This window comes from Giraffa tippelskirchi, chromosome 8, assembly GCF_054371585.1.
Source record: "Giraffa tippelskirchi isolate mGirTip1 chromosome 8, T2T-mGirTip1v1.2.pri, whole genome shotgun sequence".
Lineage (NCBI taxonomy): Eukaryota > Metazoa > Chordata > Mammalia > Artiodactyla > Giraffidae > Giraffa > Giraffa tippelskirchi.
In genome coordinates, this window is record NC_137282.1 from 55,677,814 (window position 1) to 55,695,394 (window position 17,581).

At 42.0% G+C, this 17,581-nt stretch overlaps 1 protein-coding gene across 5 annotated transcripts in view; it reads left to right on the top strand.

Annotated features, from left to right (window-relative positions):
• Nucleotides 1-17,581, top strand: part of SEMA5A (semaphorin 5A) — a 521,440-nt gene that overhangs the window by 316,874 nt on the left and 186,985 nt on the right. For all 5 annotated transcript variants that reach the window (XM_081521332.1, XM_081521329.1, XM_081521334.1 and 2 more), the window contains exon 6: nucleotides 9,242-9,304. In XM_081521332.1, coding sequence (XP_081377458.1) covers nucleotides 9,242-9,304 — 63 coding nt within the window. The remainder of the gene's footprint in view (nucleotides 1-9,241; nucleotides 9,305-17,581) is intronic.

Below are 17,581 nucleotides of genomic sequence, written 5' to 3' on the forward strand. Positions count from 1 at the left end.
CTAGGGAGGGTTCATTCATGTTCAGGAATAGGGTGGGGTTATTAGAACTTAGCTTCCATTACATTTTCTTCAAATTCAATCTCATTCCAAACATTTTGCTTATTTAAGATTTTTTTGGTTGTGGACTATTTTTAAAGTCTTTATTGAGTTTGCTACAATATTCCTTCTGTTTTATGTTCTGTTTTTTTGGCTGAGAGACATGTGGGATCTTAGTTCCCCAACCAGGGATCAAACCCACACCCTCTGCATTGGAAGGCAAAGTCTTAACCACTGGACCACCAGGAAAGTCCCTCCAAGCACTTTAGATTGCTTATCAAAGATGCTTGGTTCCTTAGAACCAAATATGCTTCCTCAAGTCTCAGAATTCTAGAGGTGCTAAAGGATTTTAGGCATTGCATATATTTCAATTCTATTAATTAAAAATTAGTTACATTGTTGTATACCATATATAAAAATTTAAGGCATTGGCAACCCTCAGTGAAATAAATTTTATTGTTATGATTACCCGGATAAGCTGGTTTATTGTAGAGCATGGAATAAATTATCTGCTATCATTTGAGGTTTTATTCCAAATTAACTGAGATTCAAAGGTGAACTTACTTAATACTACTTAATTTGCATGAATCAGTATTATTTCAGTAACCAAAACAAAATATTGAACTGATTGGATACTGAGCTTGCTATAACTCAGGGTCACTTGAAGTCACCTTTTTTTTTTTAATGATTTAATGCTATTATCTTGCATTATATTTATAAGATGAATTTAGTAAATACCACTTTTGCATTTTTTTTATATGAGATTATAAGGCTTCCCTGGTGGCTCAGAGGCAAAGAATCTGCCTGCCAATGCAGGAGATGCAGGTTCTATCCCTGGTTCAAGAAGATCCCCTGGAGAAGGAAATGACAAGCTGCTCCAATATTCTTGCCTGGAGAATCCCATGGACAGAGGAATCTGACAGCAGGCTATAGTCCATGGGGTCAGAGAGTTGGATGAGACTTAGTGACTAAACAACATATGAGATTTTACATAAGATTTTACTTAAGGAAGTGAAAGCACAGGAAAAAAATGCAGAAAAAATGTAGAAATCTGTGCTCTTCAGCCGAGGACCAGTACCTGTCCGTGGTCTGTTAGCAACTGGACCGCACAGCAGGTGGTAAGCAAGCAGAGCTCCATCTGTATTTGTGGTGGCTCCGTACATTGCTCAAGTTACCACCTAAGCTCAGCTTCCTGTCAGAACAGTGGCAGTATAATAAATGGATGCGCTGGAATCACCCTCTAACCGTCTCCCACCCCTGTGGAAAAATGATCTACCATGAAGCCAGCCCTTGCTACCTAAAAGCCTGGGGATGCTGCTCTGGTGGATTCTGCAGCCACCTTGTTCCTCTTCCCACTATCAGGGGAGGGTTTGGAATAAGCATTGTTGAGGTGCGCTGGCCACAGATGCACAGGGTATGGTGCCAAAGCCTCACGTGTCCCTTCCACTTGGGGGGCACCATCAGGGTGCCTGGAGCCGCTTCAAGGGTGCAGGCATAGAGCTTCCTCTGCCTGTTCATGTATGCAGCAAGCGGGCTGTTGAACAAACTTCTCGTTGTGTGTGAAGCAGTGTTCCAGGCGCTGGGGACGTAGAAGTGAACCGAGGGGATGAGATGCCTACCCAAGTGGGAGTCACCTTCCAGGGGGGTCTGAGAATGTCTGGTGCTGGTTTCCATGCAGGACCACACAGGCCCTGCAAGGAGGTAACCCTTGAGCAGAGATGAGCCGGAGGCATAGGCATTAGCCAGGTGGGTGTCCCAAGAAAGTGGGATGAGCTGGTACACAAGCCACAGAAAACACATGGGCCTTGTCTGAGGATCAGCACAGGTTATGGGGGTGATGGGGGCTAGGAAGTCAGAAGGTAAGTGGCTAGATCTGGTAGTACCTTCCAGATGGCTTTGACTTTTACTACAGGTAAATGAAGGCCCCCTGGAAGGCTGTGGCAGAGGGGGAATGGGATCTTGACATCCATTTTAAAAGCACAACATTGTTGCTGTCTCAAGAGCAAACTGTGTTCTGATATTCAAGATGCGTTGTTGTTGTTCAGTTGCTCAGTTGTGTCCGACTCTTTGTGACCACGTGGACTGCAGCCCACCAGGGTTCCCTGTCCTTCACCATTTCCCAGAGTTTGCTCAAACTCATGCGCATCAAGTCGGTGATGCCAAGCAACCATCTCATCTTCTGCTGCCCCCTTCTCCTCCTGCCCTCAATCTTTCCCAGCATCAGAGTCTTTTTCCAGTGAGTCGGTTCTTTGCATTAAGTGGCCAAAGTATTAAAGCTTCAGCATCAGTCCTTCCGATGAATATTCAGGGTTGATTTCCTTTAGGATTGATTGCTTTGATCTCCTTGCAGTCCAAGGGACTCTCAAGAGTCTTCTCCAGCACCACAGTTTGAAAGCATCAGTTCTTCAGTTCTCAGCCTTGTTTGTAGTCCAACTCTTGCGTCCATACATGACTACTGGAAAAATGATAACTTTGGTTAGACAGACCTTTGTTGGCAAAGTGACTGCTCTGCTCTTTAATATCCTGGCTAGGTTAATCACAGCTTTTCTTCCAAGGAGCAAGTGTCTTTTAATTTCATGGTTGCAGTCACCATCTGCAGTGATTTTGGAACCCAAGAAAATAAGATGTGTAATGTCACAAAATCAACCTCAGTTTTTATATCATACCATGGCCATGCAGTTGTAACTATAGAGTTTCATTAGATGAATCATGCCTTCTTGAAAATCAATGCTAGGATCATGAGTGGGCCCAGAGGGTTTGAAAATGAATACATTCCATGACAGGGCAACCAACGGCTTATATGATTAATTAATGTTTCCTGAATGGCTACAGCTCCGAATTTAGGTGTACCCACATTTCTGTGCTTTAAGTGTACAGTTGTTTGTTTGTTTTCTAAATTATGGGCTTCCAAGGAGGCTCAGACAGTAAAGAATCTGCCTGCAATTCAGGATACCTGGGTTCAATCCCTTGGTTGGGAAGATACCCTGGAGAAGGGAAAGACTACCCACTCTACTATTCTTGCCTGAAGAATCCCATGGACAGAGGAGCCTGGTGGGCTACAGTCCATGGGGTTGCAAGAACTGACTCTTTTGAAAAGACCCTGATGCTGGGAAAGATTGAAGGCAGGAGGAGAAGGGGGCGGCAGAGGATGAGCTGGTTGGATGGCATCACCAACTCGATGGACATGAGTTTGGGTAAACTCCGGGAGTTGGTGATGGACAGGGAGGCCTGGCATGCTGCAGTCCATGAGGTCGCAAAGAGTCGGACACTACTGAACAATGGAACTGAACTGACTGAAAGTTTTATAAACTATTATCCTTGCTTTGGTAAGATTTGGCTAATTTGCAGCAGAACAATGTCCCTCATTAATGTGCTGTCAGCTGTCGGTTTCAGGATTTCTTATGTCATGATGTCTGGCTGTCTGTGCTGTGTTGAATGGGGTCCCTCCAAAATTCATCTTCAACTGGATTCTCAGAATGTGACCTTTTTAGCAAGCAGAATCTTTGCAGATGTAATTAGTTAAGATAATGGATTGAATGGGCCCTAATTCAAATACCAGTGTTTTCTTAAGAAGTGCATTTGGACAGAGACACACAGGGGGAGGACTGTATGATGACAGCTGCAAGGACTAGAGTGATGCTTCCACGAGCCAACGAAGGTCAAGGATAGCCAGCAGTCACCAGAGGCGGGAGAGGACAGGAAGAATCAATTCTGGCTGATTTCTGACCTACCCCTTGGGAATTGTGAGAAAATAAATTTATATTGTTTAAAGCCACCCAGTTTGCGGTGCTCTGTTACATCAGCCCTAGGAATCTCATACATTATCTGCTCAATTAAAAAGAACAGCCCTGAATTTAAAAAGCCCGATTATAAAACAAAAGCCCCAGTGAGCTTTTGACAAATTGGGAGCTCCACTGGCCAGTGATCAAATGAAGTTTAATTTGGTATTATTTTGTGGAAGAAAATCTTGGGCTTTGATATATAAGGATTTAAACAATGATTATAACACATTTGTATGGGACTCTCAGAGGTTCAGTTGTTTCTCTAATGTTGGATGACTTCAGTTTGGTAAGAATCAAAAAACAGTAGTTAGAAGATATGATGAAAGTCCCCTTCCAATTCTCTGATTTGGAAACCTCCAGTAAGAATGAAATGGGCTTGCCTACATTTGCCATAGACATAAATGTAGGTGTATGGCGAATTGATGTTATAAGTCAATGAATACACTTAATATCCACTAAGAAGTAAAGACAGAGAGGCAGATTGGACAAATCCTTTCAAAGTGACTCAACTCTTCACCCCCGATGTCTCGCAGTGCACACCTTCCCGTCCCAGGGGCCGCCAGTCTCTCAGTCCTCCTCCAGGGATCACACCCGTGACCCCTGCAGTGGGAGTGTGGAGTCCTAACCACTGAACTGCCAGGGAATTCCCAATTGCCACTTGCTTTGAACCTATCAAGTATGACCCCTAAAATAATTATCGAAACTGCCTTTGCCCAAGGATAACTAGATTGACGCTTGACTCAGGTCGCATAAAAATCACAACTGTTTCAAATTCCAACTGGTTTGCATTTTGCTTCTCTTTTGAACACATACAATCTCATGGTCCCTGGCAATTTGTTTATAATCATCATGACAATTAAACATTCTCCAGCATTTCACAGAAATCCATGACATAAGAGTATGAATGCAAACATATTTTTTAAAAAAGCCCTCAGGTGGTTGTTAATTTTTGGCACTGTGTAATTAAACTAGTGGTTTTTTTTCATGTTATCTTTTGCCAGTATCTAATTAGCAAAGCCATCTGCTGAAAGAGTGTTGGCCCATCTGCCTAGAATGTTGTTCTCTTCATTTTTATGAAAAGTATCTGCCTTTGCTGGTCCCTGTCTAATTAACTTCTCTGTCTGCAGAATGTGATAATACACAGCTTTGTTTATATACTTCCGCGAACTGTGGATTTATATGTATGTAACTCGTCCATAAAAGGAGCCAATCTTTTTTTTTTCTTACTCACATCCTATTTATTTCTGAGATCACAGTTCTGTTAATCACTATCTGAACATGTGTGTGTGTGTGTGTGCACAACAGGGAAGAGTGTACTGTATCGTGAAACAGTAAATGCTTTGACACATCCAGGATTTCTGCAGGTATAACATGATTTTTGGTAAACCTGCTCTCTCTGAAAGTTCTGTCACTTCCTGAAAGTTAACGGTGTTGTAAGTTTCAGTGTACCACTGGATTCTGACATGAACATTCTTCTGTAACAATGAAAATTACCTTGGATGCATCCTCAGATTTAGCCTGATGCTGTCTAGGCTGACAGAAGTCACTTAAATTTAATTGTAAATTAATGTCTGATTTGTGTGAATATTATCTCTCTGTGTGTTTTTCCTTATTTCACTCATTGTCTATTGGTGTCTTGCACTTGGTCGATATTTAATGAATATTAAATGAGAGAGTGGTAAATGTGTGTGTGCATAAAGCAACACTTCTGTAAGTTGTTGAATAGCACAGATATTATTTCTAACTATTTACAGACAAAAAAGTTGTGTCACAAACCAGAATCTTTGTGTCTTTTAATATGTAGATATTTCAAACTCATTGCCTTTGGATATCCAAGTAACCACATTATCACTGCAATACGTCTGCTGTTGAAAAATGTAATGAAGAGTAAATACAGAATAGAGTCAAACATTAAGACACCTTTTCTTTACCAGGTCTTATGCAACAGAAAAAGACAAGAGATGACAAAAATTTAAAGATGTAAAAGAAACAGAGACAGAAATTAAGATCACAAGTGTTGCATTGAGGTCCTACATGTAGAATGCCTTAGCCTTTGTGGTGACTATTGTAAAGACAGGTTTGCGTGGGTAGGTAGAAAGTGTCTTAAAATGCAAGTCAACCAGAGAGATGGCTTTGTAAATCATAGTGGAATTTGTTCCAAAATTATGCAAGAATTTCATTCCGCACAATAAATCTCCATTGAGATTAGAGTGAGAAGGTTTGATTAAAAAAATTTATAAATCTTATGGAATAAAGAAAAGTTGTGACCAGGCTAAAAAATAATCTAATCCAAGCAGAATAATTGAGAAACTTTGAGAAATCTGATACTGGAGAGTCCCACTGAAATTCATATTTCTCTCCAGTGACAGTGTCTTTATCCATCGCTGCCACCTGGTCATATAGGCAAAGTCTAGTTTGCTGAATGAGCAAAAAATAAGGAGCTCATCTGGAACACCCAATTTTAGGCCAATCTGGAAAAGATACTTTTCCCTACTCCATTCTTTTTCAAATTCTGTGATATCCAATCACATGTGTTCAACCCTACAAAAGATAGCTCAGTTATCTTCTTAATATAATTTCCTTTTATCCTGTCTTCTATTCAGGGTAAAAGTGAATCAACAGAATAGCTACACAATCTAGTCTTTAATTAATTCTGGATTTGAATATTATTGGAAACTTGATATACTGTAATAAAAATGCCACAGGAAAGCAATTTTGCTACTTTTAATAACTGTTTTCAGAAGAATCTGTAAGATTTTTTCCATTTTCTGTTGGTCTAATAAACTTATGTTAGCAATTGCTCTTTCTGGGTAAACTGGATAAAGTAGTGATATCTATTCAAGAACTGTCACAGGTTTTTTTTTCTATTACTATACCCTTCCAATCCCTGGCCAGTGTTTATCTTGAAAATGCAAAGGCTACTTGGACGTTAGGCAAACATGGGAAGCTGATTGTTTGCCATTTCAGCAGAAGGATTTGAATTTTGATGGCATTTGATAAATATTCTTCCTGTAGCTCTGGCACTAACGGCTTCTTTCAGCTCTTAAGTTTACTGAAGAGTGCAGTACTGAATAACTTTCAACAAATTCACTAGACCAGTGAGAGCCACTGGGAATGCCCCATTATCTAAAGCATTTCACTGAGCAATTTGCCTAGTAATTATGCAACACAAATTCCTCTTTGTGATATATAACTCTTAAGTCCCCTTGATGATATAAAATCCAAGTTATACCGGGGTCTCCTTTTGCTAAAGACTATATCATAGTGTGGGCTTGCCTGGTGGCTCTAGTGGTGAAGAACCCGCCTGCCAATGCAGGATACACAAATTTGACCCTGGGTTGGGAAGATCCCCTGGAGAAGGAAATGGCGACCTACTTCAATATTCTTGCCTGGGAAATCTCAGGGACAGAAGGAGCCTGGAGGGCTATAGTCTGTGGAGTCACAAAAGAGTCAGATATAACTTAGGGACCAAGCAACAACTGTAATATCATAGTGTATCATTTCTTTTTTGAGTTTGAGTAAGGGTGAAGGCGGGGCTTCCCTGGTGGCTCAGATGGTAAAGAATCTGCCTGCAATGCAGGAGACCCAGGTTTGATCCCTGGGTCAGGAAGATCCCCTGGAGAAGGGAATGGCAACCCACTCCAGTATTCTTGGCTGGAGAATCCTATGGACACAGTCCATGGGGTGGCAAAGACTCAAACGTGAGTGAGCAACTAAGCACATAAACATGCCCTTACCTTAGGAAGTGTGAACACACGGATATCTTTATTTCAATGAAAACAACAAGATGAGCTTTTATACAGAGGTCTGCTAAAGGAACTCTCCACTCAAAATCACAGTAATGCACTTGTTTTATCTGTGCTTCATGGAGATATATAATTATGCAACTGTATGTGAAGCTCTTATCTCTTCTCTGAGGTGTCATCGCTTCTCATAAAAGGATCTGTCTCTCTCGTGTGAAATTCAAGTCATTTGTTTGCATTAGATGCTAATTAGCTCTAACCTTCTTGGTGCCATTAAGCATTATGAACAGGAAAACATCACAGGAAGAAAGAACAAATTCTTTCATCAGATGTTGACATGGACAAAAATCTCTAAGTCTACACAGGGGAAAACAGTTATAGTATTGTTTCTGTTAGAAAGGCCCTGAAGTGGTTCTCTCTAGAACACTTTTCTTGTGGATTCATATTTGATAAGCAAGATAAGATTTGGAAAATGTGGTGTTTTATATTTTAATCTCTTATGTAACATTCTTTGGAGAAAAGTAGATGTTAGATAATGGTGTTGATATGACTTCTGTTATTTTCCTCAGTTTAGAAGAGTTAGAAAAAAAAATCCTTTTTAGAAGAGTGAAGCCTTTATTCTCTTGCATACTATTTACCATTAGTATTTTTTCACTTAGTTTATTATGTAGCAGTAATCCAAACTAACAACAAATTGTCCCTCACTTCAATTTTTTTTTTCTGGTAATGATTCAACTGGTTCTTCAGAACTCTTGAATTCTTCAGAAATCCAACTGTAACAAGAAAATAGGACAAAATTGTGATGACGGGAAGAATAAAGGAAACATTTTGGCCCCATGAAAGTGCACATTCCATAAAATAGTAGAAAATATAAATACTGCAGATGCTTAAATCTGTTCAAAATATGATTCCCAATCTCAACATACCAGCGATTAAAGCTTGCAGGCATCTTTTCTTCCTGTGAAGTAAGTGCTGTATATTATCTTGACCAATCACAGGTCCACTTGTGAGTTAGCATCAGATGTCAAAGGATGCATATCAGATTGATCAGCGTGAGTTAGAACTGGAAAGTGAGGGAAGAAATTTAGAAGCTGTAGCTTTCAGTATTTAGTGGGAGCTAATGAGAGTATGGAAATTAGTGGCTTTGGGAGGAAGTAGTAGCCGGGCTTTGCATGAGCTGTTTATTTTATTGACTATTCATCATCTATATGTGTGTTTGGGGAGTAGGGATACATGCAGACAACCTTGCTTCATTATCTGTGAATATTGATAAATGACAGACTATTAAGTTATACGTGTCCAAATGAGGATTTAGATCGGTTTGTTTCAAGGCTTCTGTCTTCAGCATCTTAAGAATCTATTCTGTGATGCACTGAAGTGAGTGTTTCTGTCATCAGTGCGTCAGAGTCACTGACTCATAGCGTGTGCCTGTCTTACGGTGACGTTTGAAATATCACATTATTGCTGCATAAATGAAAATACTTAGGGGTGAGTCCTTTAAAATGCTTCCATTTGAAAGCTCAAGATGACATGCATTTTGTGTAAACTTTGTTAGTATGAAAATGTTAGGTGCCATGGCCTCTCTGTGTTACCTCTTCTGGGTACCAATGCCTTATTATTTGTTTTCCTTTTATTCAATCAAAGTCCTAATAGTCGCTGTCACGTTGGTGTTTCCTACAGGCTGTGGAATGGGAGTGTGATGAAGCAACCAAGAAGGCCTGTTACAGCAAAGGCAAGTCTCAGGTAAGGAGGACGCTGTTATGGGCATGTCATCACTGATTTGAAGGCCGGTACGTAGAACATTTTAATGTGAAGGTTATTCCTGATTATGATGCCATGGAAACGGAAAAATGAAGCAAGATTCAAAATATACACACAGGATATTCTCAAGGTTCTACCGTTTAAAATAAGATGAACAACATCAGTTGTTAAGATTCAGAACATAGCAGATCTAATTTGCCCTCCCAATCATTAGAATGAGACATGAAATTAATTGGTTATGATGTTATTTAGAAAAATATGGACCTGAATTTTGAAAATACTATTTTAATTCCCCCTAATCATTCCTTATGGGCTTCCTAGATGGTTCAGTGGTTAAAGAATCCGCCTGCAATACAAGAGATGCAGGTTTGATATCTGGGTTGGGAAGATTCCCTGGAGGAGCAAATGGCAACCCACACCGTTATTCTTGCCTGGAAAATTCCATGGACAGTGGAGTCTGGGAGGCTACAGTCCATGGAGTCACAAAGAGTTGGACACGACTGAGCAAATGAGCACAGCACAGCAATCATACCTTGCAGCTCACTCCAGGAAGTAATTATAAAATAAATTTAATTATTAGATCAAAAATGATTTGAGATTTTTTAATAATGTATCTTAGCATATCTTTAAAATATGTCTAACATATTTTAAAACATAGGCCCTTCCCTAGTAGCTCAGATGGTATAGCATCTGCCTGCAATGCAAGAGATGTGGGTTTGATCCTTAGGTCGGGAAGATCTCCTGGAGAAGGGAATGGCAACCTATTCCAATAGTCTTGCCTGGAGAATCCCAGGCACAGAGGAGCCTGGAAGGGGTATAGTCTATGGGGTCACAAAGAGGCGGACACGACTGAGTGACTAACACAAACATCTTGAGCTCTTTCTCTCTGTCTCCGTATGAATATCTACATCCTCAAATTTCCGAGGAAAGATTATCACTAAGGTTGGAGATACATTTCTTGAGTTCCTGTGCACATCACAGGTCTTGCTGTTCAGTCGCTCACTCATAACCCCATGGACTGCAGCACGCCAGGCCTCCCTGTCCTTCACTATCTCCCGAAGTTTACTCAAACTCATGTCCATTGAGTCAGTGATGTCATCCAACCATCTCATCCTCTATCATCCTCTTCTCCTACTGCCATCAATCTTTCCCAGAATCAGGTCTTTTCTAAAGAGTTGGCTCTTTGCATCGGATGGCCAAAGTATTGGAGTTTCAGCTTCAGCATTAGTTCTTCCAATGAATATTCAGGGTTGATTTTCTTGAAGATTGACCAGTTTGATCTCCTTGCTGTCCAAGGGACTCTCAAGAGTCTTCTCCAGCACCATAGTTCAAAAGCATGAATTCTTCAATCTACCTTCACACAACTGATCGGCTCAGTAAGAGGCCTGAGTCCTTTTTCCAAGGAATTTTATATTTCGAGAAAATCACGCTGGATCATCCTGAGGGAATTCTTCTGCAGCTGGTCCATAAACTCATGATGTTTCAGTCTATTGAAAGAAAGTGAAATCGCTCAGTCGTGTGCAACTCTTTGCATCCCCATGGACTGTAGCCTGCCAGATTCCTCTGTCCGTGGGATTTCCCAGGCAAGAATACTGGAGTGGGTTGCCATTGCCTTCTCCAGGGGATCTTCCCAACCCAGGGATCGAACCCGGCTCTCCAGCATTGTGGGCAGACTTGTTACCGTCTGAACCACCAGGGATCCTTCTGTTAGTGCTTGTCTTACTTTATTGGAATGTGGGCCTTTCCGATGTGAATCACACTTAAGGTTACAGAAGAAGCAGACACACAATGGCAGAGAGGGCTTTCTGTGCAAAGTGCGATTCCAAGGCCAAGAGCTTGGGAGATATACAGTAGATGGAGAGAGGGCGCTGGTCAAGCATCCTCTTACCACCTGTGTTTGTCCAAGGCTGTTCCGTACTTTATTTTGTCCAGTTTCATCCTGCTTCTTTGTCTTTTAAATCAGCAGTTCTGAGAAACATACACGGAGGCAGGTCTCAGCATACTTAGTCATTCGGTTTCCCAAAACTGAGGAAAGAGCTAGAAAGAAGGAAGAGGAGGAAGAAAATGCCATCTTAGCTAGAGAAACACTTGGAGACATTAATAAAAAGCAGAAGTTGCTGAAGGCTATTTACTGAAAGTTATTTAACCTCAAAAATTCCTCTGAGAGAAGTCATCAGAGACACAGATGATTTGAAGGTAGCACCAAGTTCCAAAGAATCAGAATATTGTCTCTTAAAATTCCCCCCAAAATAAATGAATCAGAACATAGTAAACTTATTTACCTCTATAATAAATTCAATGGAATTTGTATACATTAGGTATAAAGCTTTTGAAAAGGGACTTCCTATATGCCTTTCCTCTCCGCCCTCTAACACTTAACATGGTTGATGGGTGGATTCCTGCACTTTTGTTCCTTCCTCCTGGGCACACAAGAAATTCTTCAAGGAAGACCCTCTGTACTGAGCAGTGAAAAAGGGGGAATCAGATCAGCTTGGGTGTGAGGGCTGGAAACGCGACTTTCTTCTAGGAAGATCCACTGATGGGAAACACTGACTGCTCTGGCCGTGGTTCTCAGGCAAACACTGTCCCTTTGTCTGGTGACATTGGTGACTCTGGGTCCCTGGGATTTCTTCTCCCTTTTCAGTTCAGTTAGTCGCTCAGTCGTATCCGACTCGTTGCGACCCCATGGACTGCAGCATGCCAGGCCTCCCTGTCCATCCAACTCCCGGAGCTTACCCAAACTAATGTCCATTGAGTCGGTAATGCCATCCAACCATCTCATCCTCTGTCATCCCCTTCTCCTGCCTTCAATCTTTCCCAGCATCAGGATCTTTTCAAATGAGTCAGTTCTTCGCATCAGGTGGCCAAAGTGTTGGAGTCTCAGTTTTGACATCAGTCCTTCCAATGAACACTCAGGACTGATCTCCTTTAGGATGGACTGGTTGGATCTCCTTACAATCCAAAGGACTCTCAAGAGTCTTCTCCAACACCACAGTTCAAAAGCATCAATTCTTCGGTGCTCAGCTTTCCTTATGGTCCAACTCTCACATCCATACATGACCACTGGAAAAACCTTTTACTTGTCCTCTTTTCCCTCCTTTATTGTCTTGTCTTCATCTCCCTTTAGTAATTTGGATCTTTCTCCTCCTCTTCCTGCTTGCTGGGGCTATGATACACCCATGAGCAGTGCTAGTCAGCTTTGGGAAACCTAGCCAAAAATCCTGTTGACACCTGCCTGTCCTAAGGCTTGTCTGAGAACATGTGTAGTTGGTAGCCCTGGGTCTGGGGGTGACTGTGCCCACCTCTGCCTCTAGGGCTCCATCCTAAGCCTTCCCCACCTGCCTTGCTATCATTCCACCCTTCCTCCCTCGCCCGTCTCCCTGGACTCGTGTGTCCCCTGTCTGTGGGCATTCCTGCCTCACCTGTCCCACCCTACCCTCCATCTCCCACATACCCCACTGCATCACTTCTCAGTAGCCATTTGTTTTCCTGATCAGTCTGCATGTTGATTACCCAGCCCCCTACTCCTCAACTGGGAGCTGGGCCAGTGGATTCATGTTGATCCCAGGACACAGCCTGTGGTGGCTGTTCAACTTCACTCCACTACGGAGTGAACAGACACAGGCCCCTTCATCTGGGTTCTGCTCTCAGCACTCCTGATGTTGGGGCCGAATCACTCCCCGCTGTAGTCTGTCCTGTTAGTGGTGGATGTTTACCAGGGTCCTGGCCTCTATGTGCTGGATGCTGGTAATTCCTCTCACCCATCAGGACAACCAAAAATAACCAAAAATATCTCCAGACATTGCCAGACTATGACTCAGTTGAAAATTCTGGCTGTAATTCCCCAAGATGGTAAATATATTGACAACTTTTACATTGTGTTAGATTTTACTCTCCCTAAGGGTCCTTTCGTATTTCATCTAGATCTTGCTTATGTATTCATTTCATGGACTTTAAAAAAATCACAGCTAATCCTCTTCGTCTCAGTGGACTTCAGTCTCCTACGTGTTACAGGAGAACATTCGTTACTTAATCTAGCCAAGATTTCTCCTGCTAATAGACTATGAGTCTTTAATTTTAAAACAATCTTGTGGTAACCTTATACTAGTAGATTATTACTCCTCGGGGTGCAGAGTCGCTTCTGCTGAATCAAAATTGGCCCATATTTTGCCTTAAGCTGTGATTATTGGTTGTTTGGTGCTTAGAAATTAAGCAAGCAAAAGCCAGAAAACACACTGCAAAGGCCATCTTTCATGCTCATCAGGAATACACTTTTGATTCACAGAAGGAGTGAATCATTATTATACGTGATTGAGGCTTGCTGATACACAGAAAGAAAACTAGCAAAACAAACGTTTTCAAAGAAAATCATACCTTTATGTTCCACATGTTTCTGGTTTTAATAGGCTAAGAACAATGGCAAACCTCAGTAATTATAAACTGATTCAAACTGCGTTTGTGGATGGAGTCTTGTTTTGTTTTTTTTGAAGATGACTATAAGACAGATGAAGATGAATTTCAAAGTGCCAACACTGTGGGAAAGAGAAACTGCATGTTCTTTTAGGTTGCATGAAGTATGCTGATAAACTCACAGACAAGTTTTGAGCAACCTGAGCTTGGTTGTAACAGAATTCGGTTTTGTAGCAGAACTGTTTGCGGTGAAGTTCACTGGCACAGAATGACATGATTGGATTAGGGAGAACCTAGACCGTGCTGCTGGGCTGGTCCAAGGGCAGGGAGAGCAGAGGGACCTCCCAGGCTCTTCCTTTTTTTTCACTAGTTCCTCTCTTACTTAGCATCCCTGTCGCTTTCTTAAAAGACCTGAGCCCTGCTCTCGGAACCCAGCATGGGAGGAAATAAACCACTCCCCAGGGCTAGTCCCTGAATTCAGAGGTCACACAACCTCAGTTTCCCTGTGCTGACGCTTCCAGAGCCCAGATCACTTCCCTCAAGTTCCTTTGACTAAAATACAACATCTATTTGGGGGAGTGGAATTCGGATTTTCTTATTCACCTGGAGCTTAGAAATAGGAATTCAATTGTCTTTTGGTCGGTGCTATAGTAATATGAAAATTTTACACACAGATTGACAGTTTCCCCTCTCCCTGAAATAAAAAAAGAATAAGGCAAAATGTGACATCTCAAAAATGAGAAAAATGCCAGCCATTTTGAGTGAACTCATTTTTTCCTGCCCTAAGGAAAAAAAAAATGGTCTGTGCGTCTCCACATAATGCATTTTACTGTAGCAACAGGAATGTGGAGTATGGGTGAGGGGGCTGTGGCTGTGGGGGTCGTACCACCCTTGCCCACTCAGGTTCCCTGGAGAAAACATTCCTCCACGGACTGCAGGGGGTGGGAATGGAGGGGACACATTTCCTCAAGTTTCCCGGTGCAGTTGGGACCAACCCAAGCATCATTTCATGTACAGTCCATTAAAGTGACCATTTAGGGACTCGGGGTCAAGAGAACATAGCCAGATCTTTGACTTGGGCCTGTTTAGCAGGGAAGGGTGGGTGGAGACTGCCAGTTCTTCGTGAGCTTTGAATTCGTTTCCACTTAAACTTTTCCAGCTCACTTGGGAGAAAGGGGGTGACTTGGCCTGAAAGGTCTTAAACATTCCATCTACGAAAAAGGGAGGGCGAAGTCTTGTGTTGTTTGTGGGTTCAAAACAGTTTTCTAATAAAATCTGTCATTTGTTATTTTTGAAACCCCATTATAGAATTTGGCTTCTAGAACTATTTAAATGTGTTTGACACAAATATTATTTTAAACGTAAATAGTCAGTTCACTTGTGAGCTAACAAGAGCTCTTTGTCTGCTTGGGGTCATTATGTCTAAACCAAAATCCTTCCCACCATGACCTTTAACAACTTTACAAAGGAAACACAGCCGATTATTAAGGGAATAAAAGAGTTCCTTTATGCATGAATTATACTTTATAATTTTCGAAAGCTTCTTGTTTGTGATCTCATCTCAGTATTTTAAACACCAAGTTCCTAGAATGATTCTGCTAGTCAGTGGGAGAGTTTTGATTAGAATCCAGTGTTCTGTGCATTATTCCCCCTGCTGTATCCTGCTTCCCGCTTGTCAGATTCTGCTCCTAAACAGGTTAACTCCAGAGAAGAAAAACAAACCACCATCCTGCCTGGGAACCTGGTGATGTAGGGAGTAAACAACATTTTCATCCAAAGTGCCAATATTTAGAGACCTTGAGTTAATCAGTGAAGGCAGTACTTTACAGTACTGCCTTTATTCTGTATTCTTTATTCTTAATTGTTCCAAAAATGGAAGATTCTTTCAGATTAGATGCTAACAACCTGTGCAGATCACACACACCAAATTTTGCTTTATAAATACATCGAAAATAACTTTTTTTTTTAATGAGAGACTGGGGAAAATCCAAGCAAAACAGAATGTAAAAAAAAAAACAACAAAGAAATGGAGGAGCTGACTGGGGACACATGGGCACACATACCCCTTCCCAGACAGCAGGGCCTTCTGGGAGGAGAGGGTATTCTCAAAGGGCCTGACTACCAGAACATACTTTTCACTAATTGAGATAATTTGGTATCTTCCCTCATATGTTTTTTCCAAGATTTTTTTTTTTGATAACTGGTTGGACTTGTCCCTGTGCTCTGACACATGTCAGCATCCGAATTATCACATCCCCAACCATCTTTCTTGTTCTCCATCAAGTTTGTGATGGGCCTTCAGGACAGTTATTGACCTGCAGCCTTCTTTGCACTTTGTCTTTCTTTGGGGAGATGAAGATAAATTATCTTGATTGTTTCTCTTCCTATAATTAATTAGAGACCCTTGCTTTTCTTAAGCGGGTCTGTAAGACTCAGCCTTGAGACCACCTCTTTCGAAGGGAATGATTCTGTTCCAGTCACTCACCCTTGCCCCCAAGTTCACGGTGACGTGACTGTCCCTAACGCATTTCTACCTGTGTCAGTCTCCTGCTTAGGAAAACCAACAAAATGTTTCTCTTACATTTTGACTCATTCTTGAAAGAGGTCTAAAAGCAGCAACAGAAACAAACAAACTCCCCTCAAAAGTCTCTGCGCTGTTTGTAATTTTCTCTCATTCATCATTACAGCGTCACTGCTGCGTCTGTTCTGTCCGGTCCGGCCATCCAGAGCGCGCTGAGCCCTGTGTTCCCCGAGACGTCTTTCTGGAGCCCCCTCATTTATGCGATTAGGGCTGGTGTTTCCACCACGGCCGTGATCCTGTCTCTGTGCCCTTCTGCTCCCCGCAGCTGCACGCCCTCTTCTGTGCTCTCAGAGCCTGGGAAAGGAGGCCGAGACGCCTTTTTGAAGTCTGGTCTTGTTCTTTCTCTTTAAAACTCTTCTTCCCTTTCCCCAGCTATGAAAACAAAGCAGAGCAGAACAGAACAAGCCTCCCCATCTGGAGCAGCTTTCTCAGTTCAGTTCAGCCACTCAGTGGTGTCCGAGTCTTTCCAACCCATGGACTGCAGCACGCCAGGCCTCCCTTCCTCCACCACCTCCCCGAGTTTGCTCAAACTCGTGTCCATGGAGTCGGTGATACCATCCAACCATCTCATCCTTTGTTATGCAGTTGGTTTTTTTTTTTTTTATGTATTTATTTATTTTAATTGGAGGATAATTACAATATTGTGATGATTTCTGCCATACATCAGTGTGAGTCTCCTGAGCCCCCCTCCCACCCCCCTCCCCATCCTATCCCTCCAGGCTGTCACAGAGCACAGGATTTTGTCTTCTGTTTACACTCATTTCTGAATTCTTCTGATACTTAACTTCCATCTTTTATTCTCTCCTTTTTTTCCTCAAAGTACTTCAGATTAGCAGCCAATGCTAATTTGTTACTGTTATTGCTAGTAGTAATATTAGGTTGGAGTAGGATATGGCAACCCTCTCCAGTATTGTTGCCTGGAAAAGTCTATGCACAGAGGAGCCTGGCAGGCTACAGTCCGGGGGGTCGCAAAGAATTGCCACAACTGAGCAGCTGAGCACAAACAAGGGCCCACCTTAATCCAGGCTGATCTCATCTCAAAAATCCACAATCACCCTGAAGAAGGCAATGGCACCCCACTCCAGTGCTCTTGCCTGGAAAATCCCATGGAAGGAGGAGCCTGGTAGGCTACAGTTGGACACGGCTGAGTGACTTCACTTTCACTTTCAGTAATATTAGGTAAATTATGTACCTTTAATAGTTCATTTTATGTTTAGAAAGCAAATTCAAGTGTTTTAGCTCATCTTCCATCCACAGCTAGGCCAGGC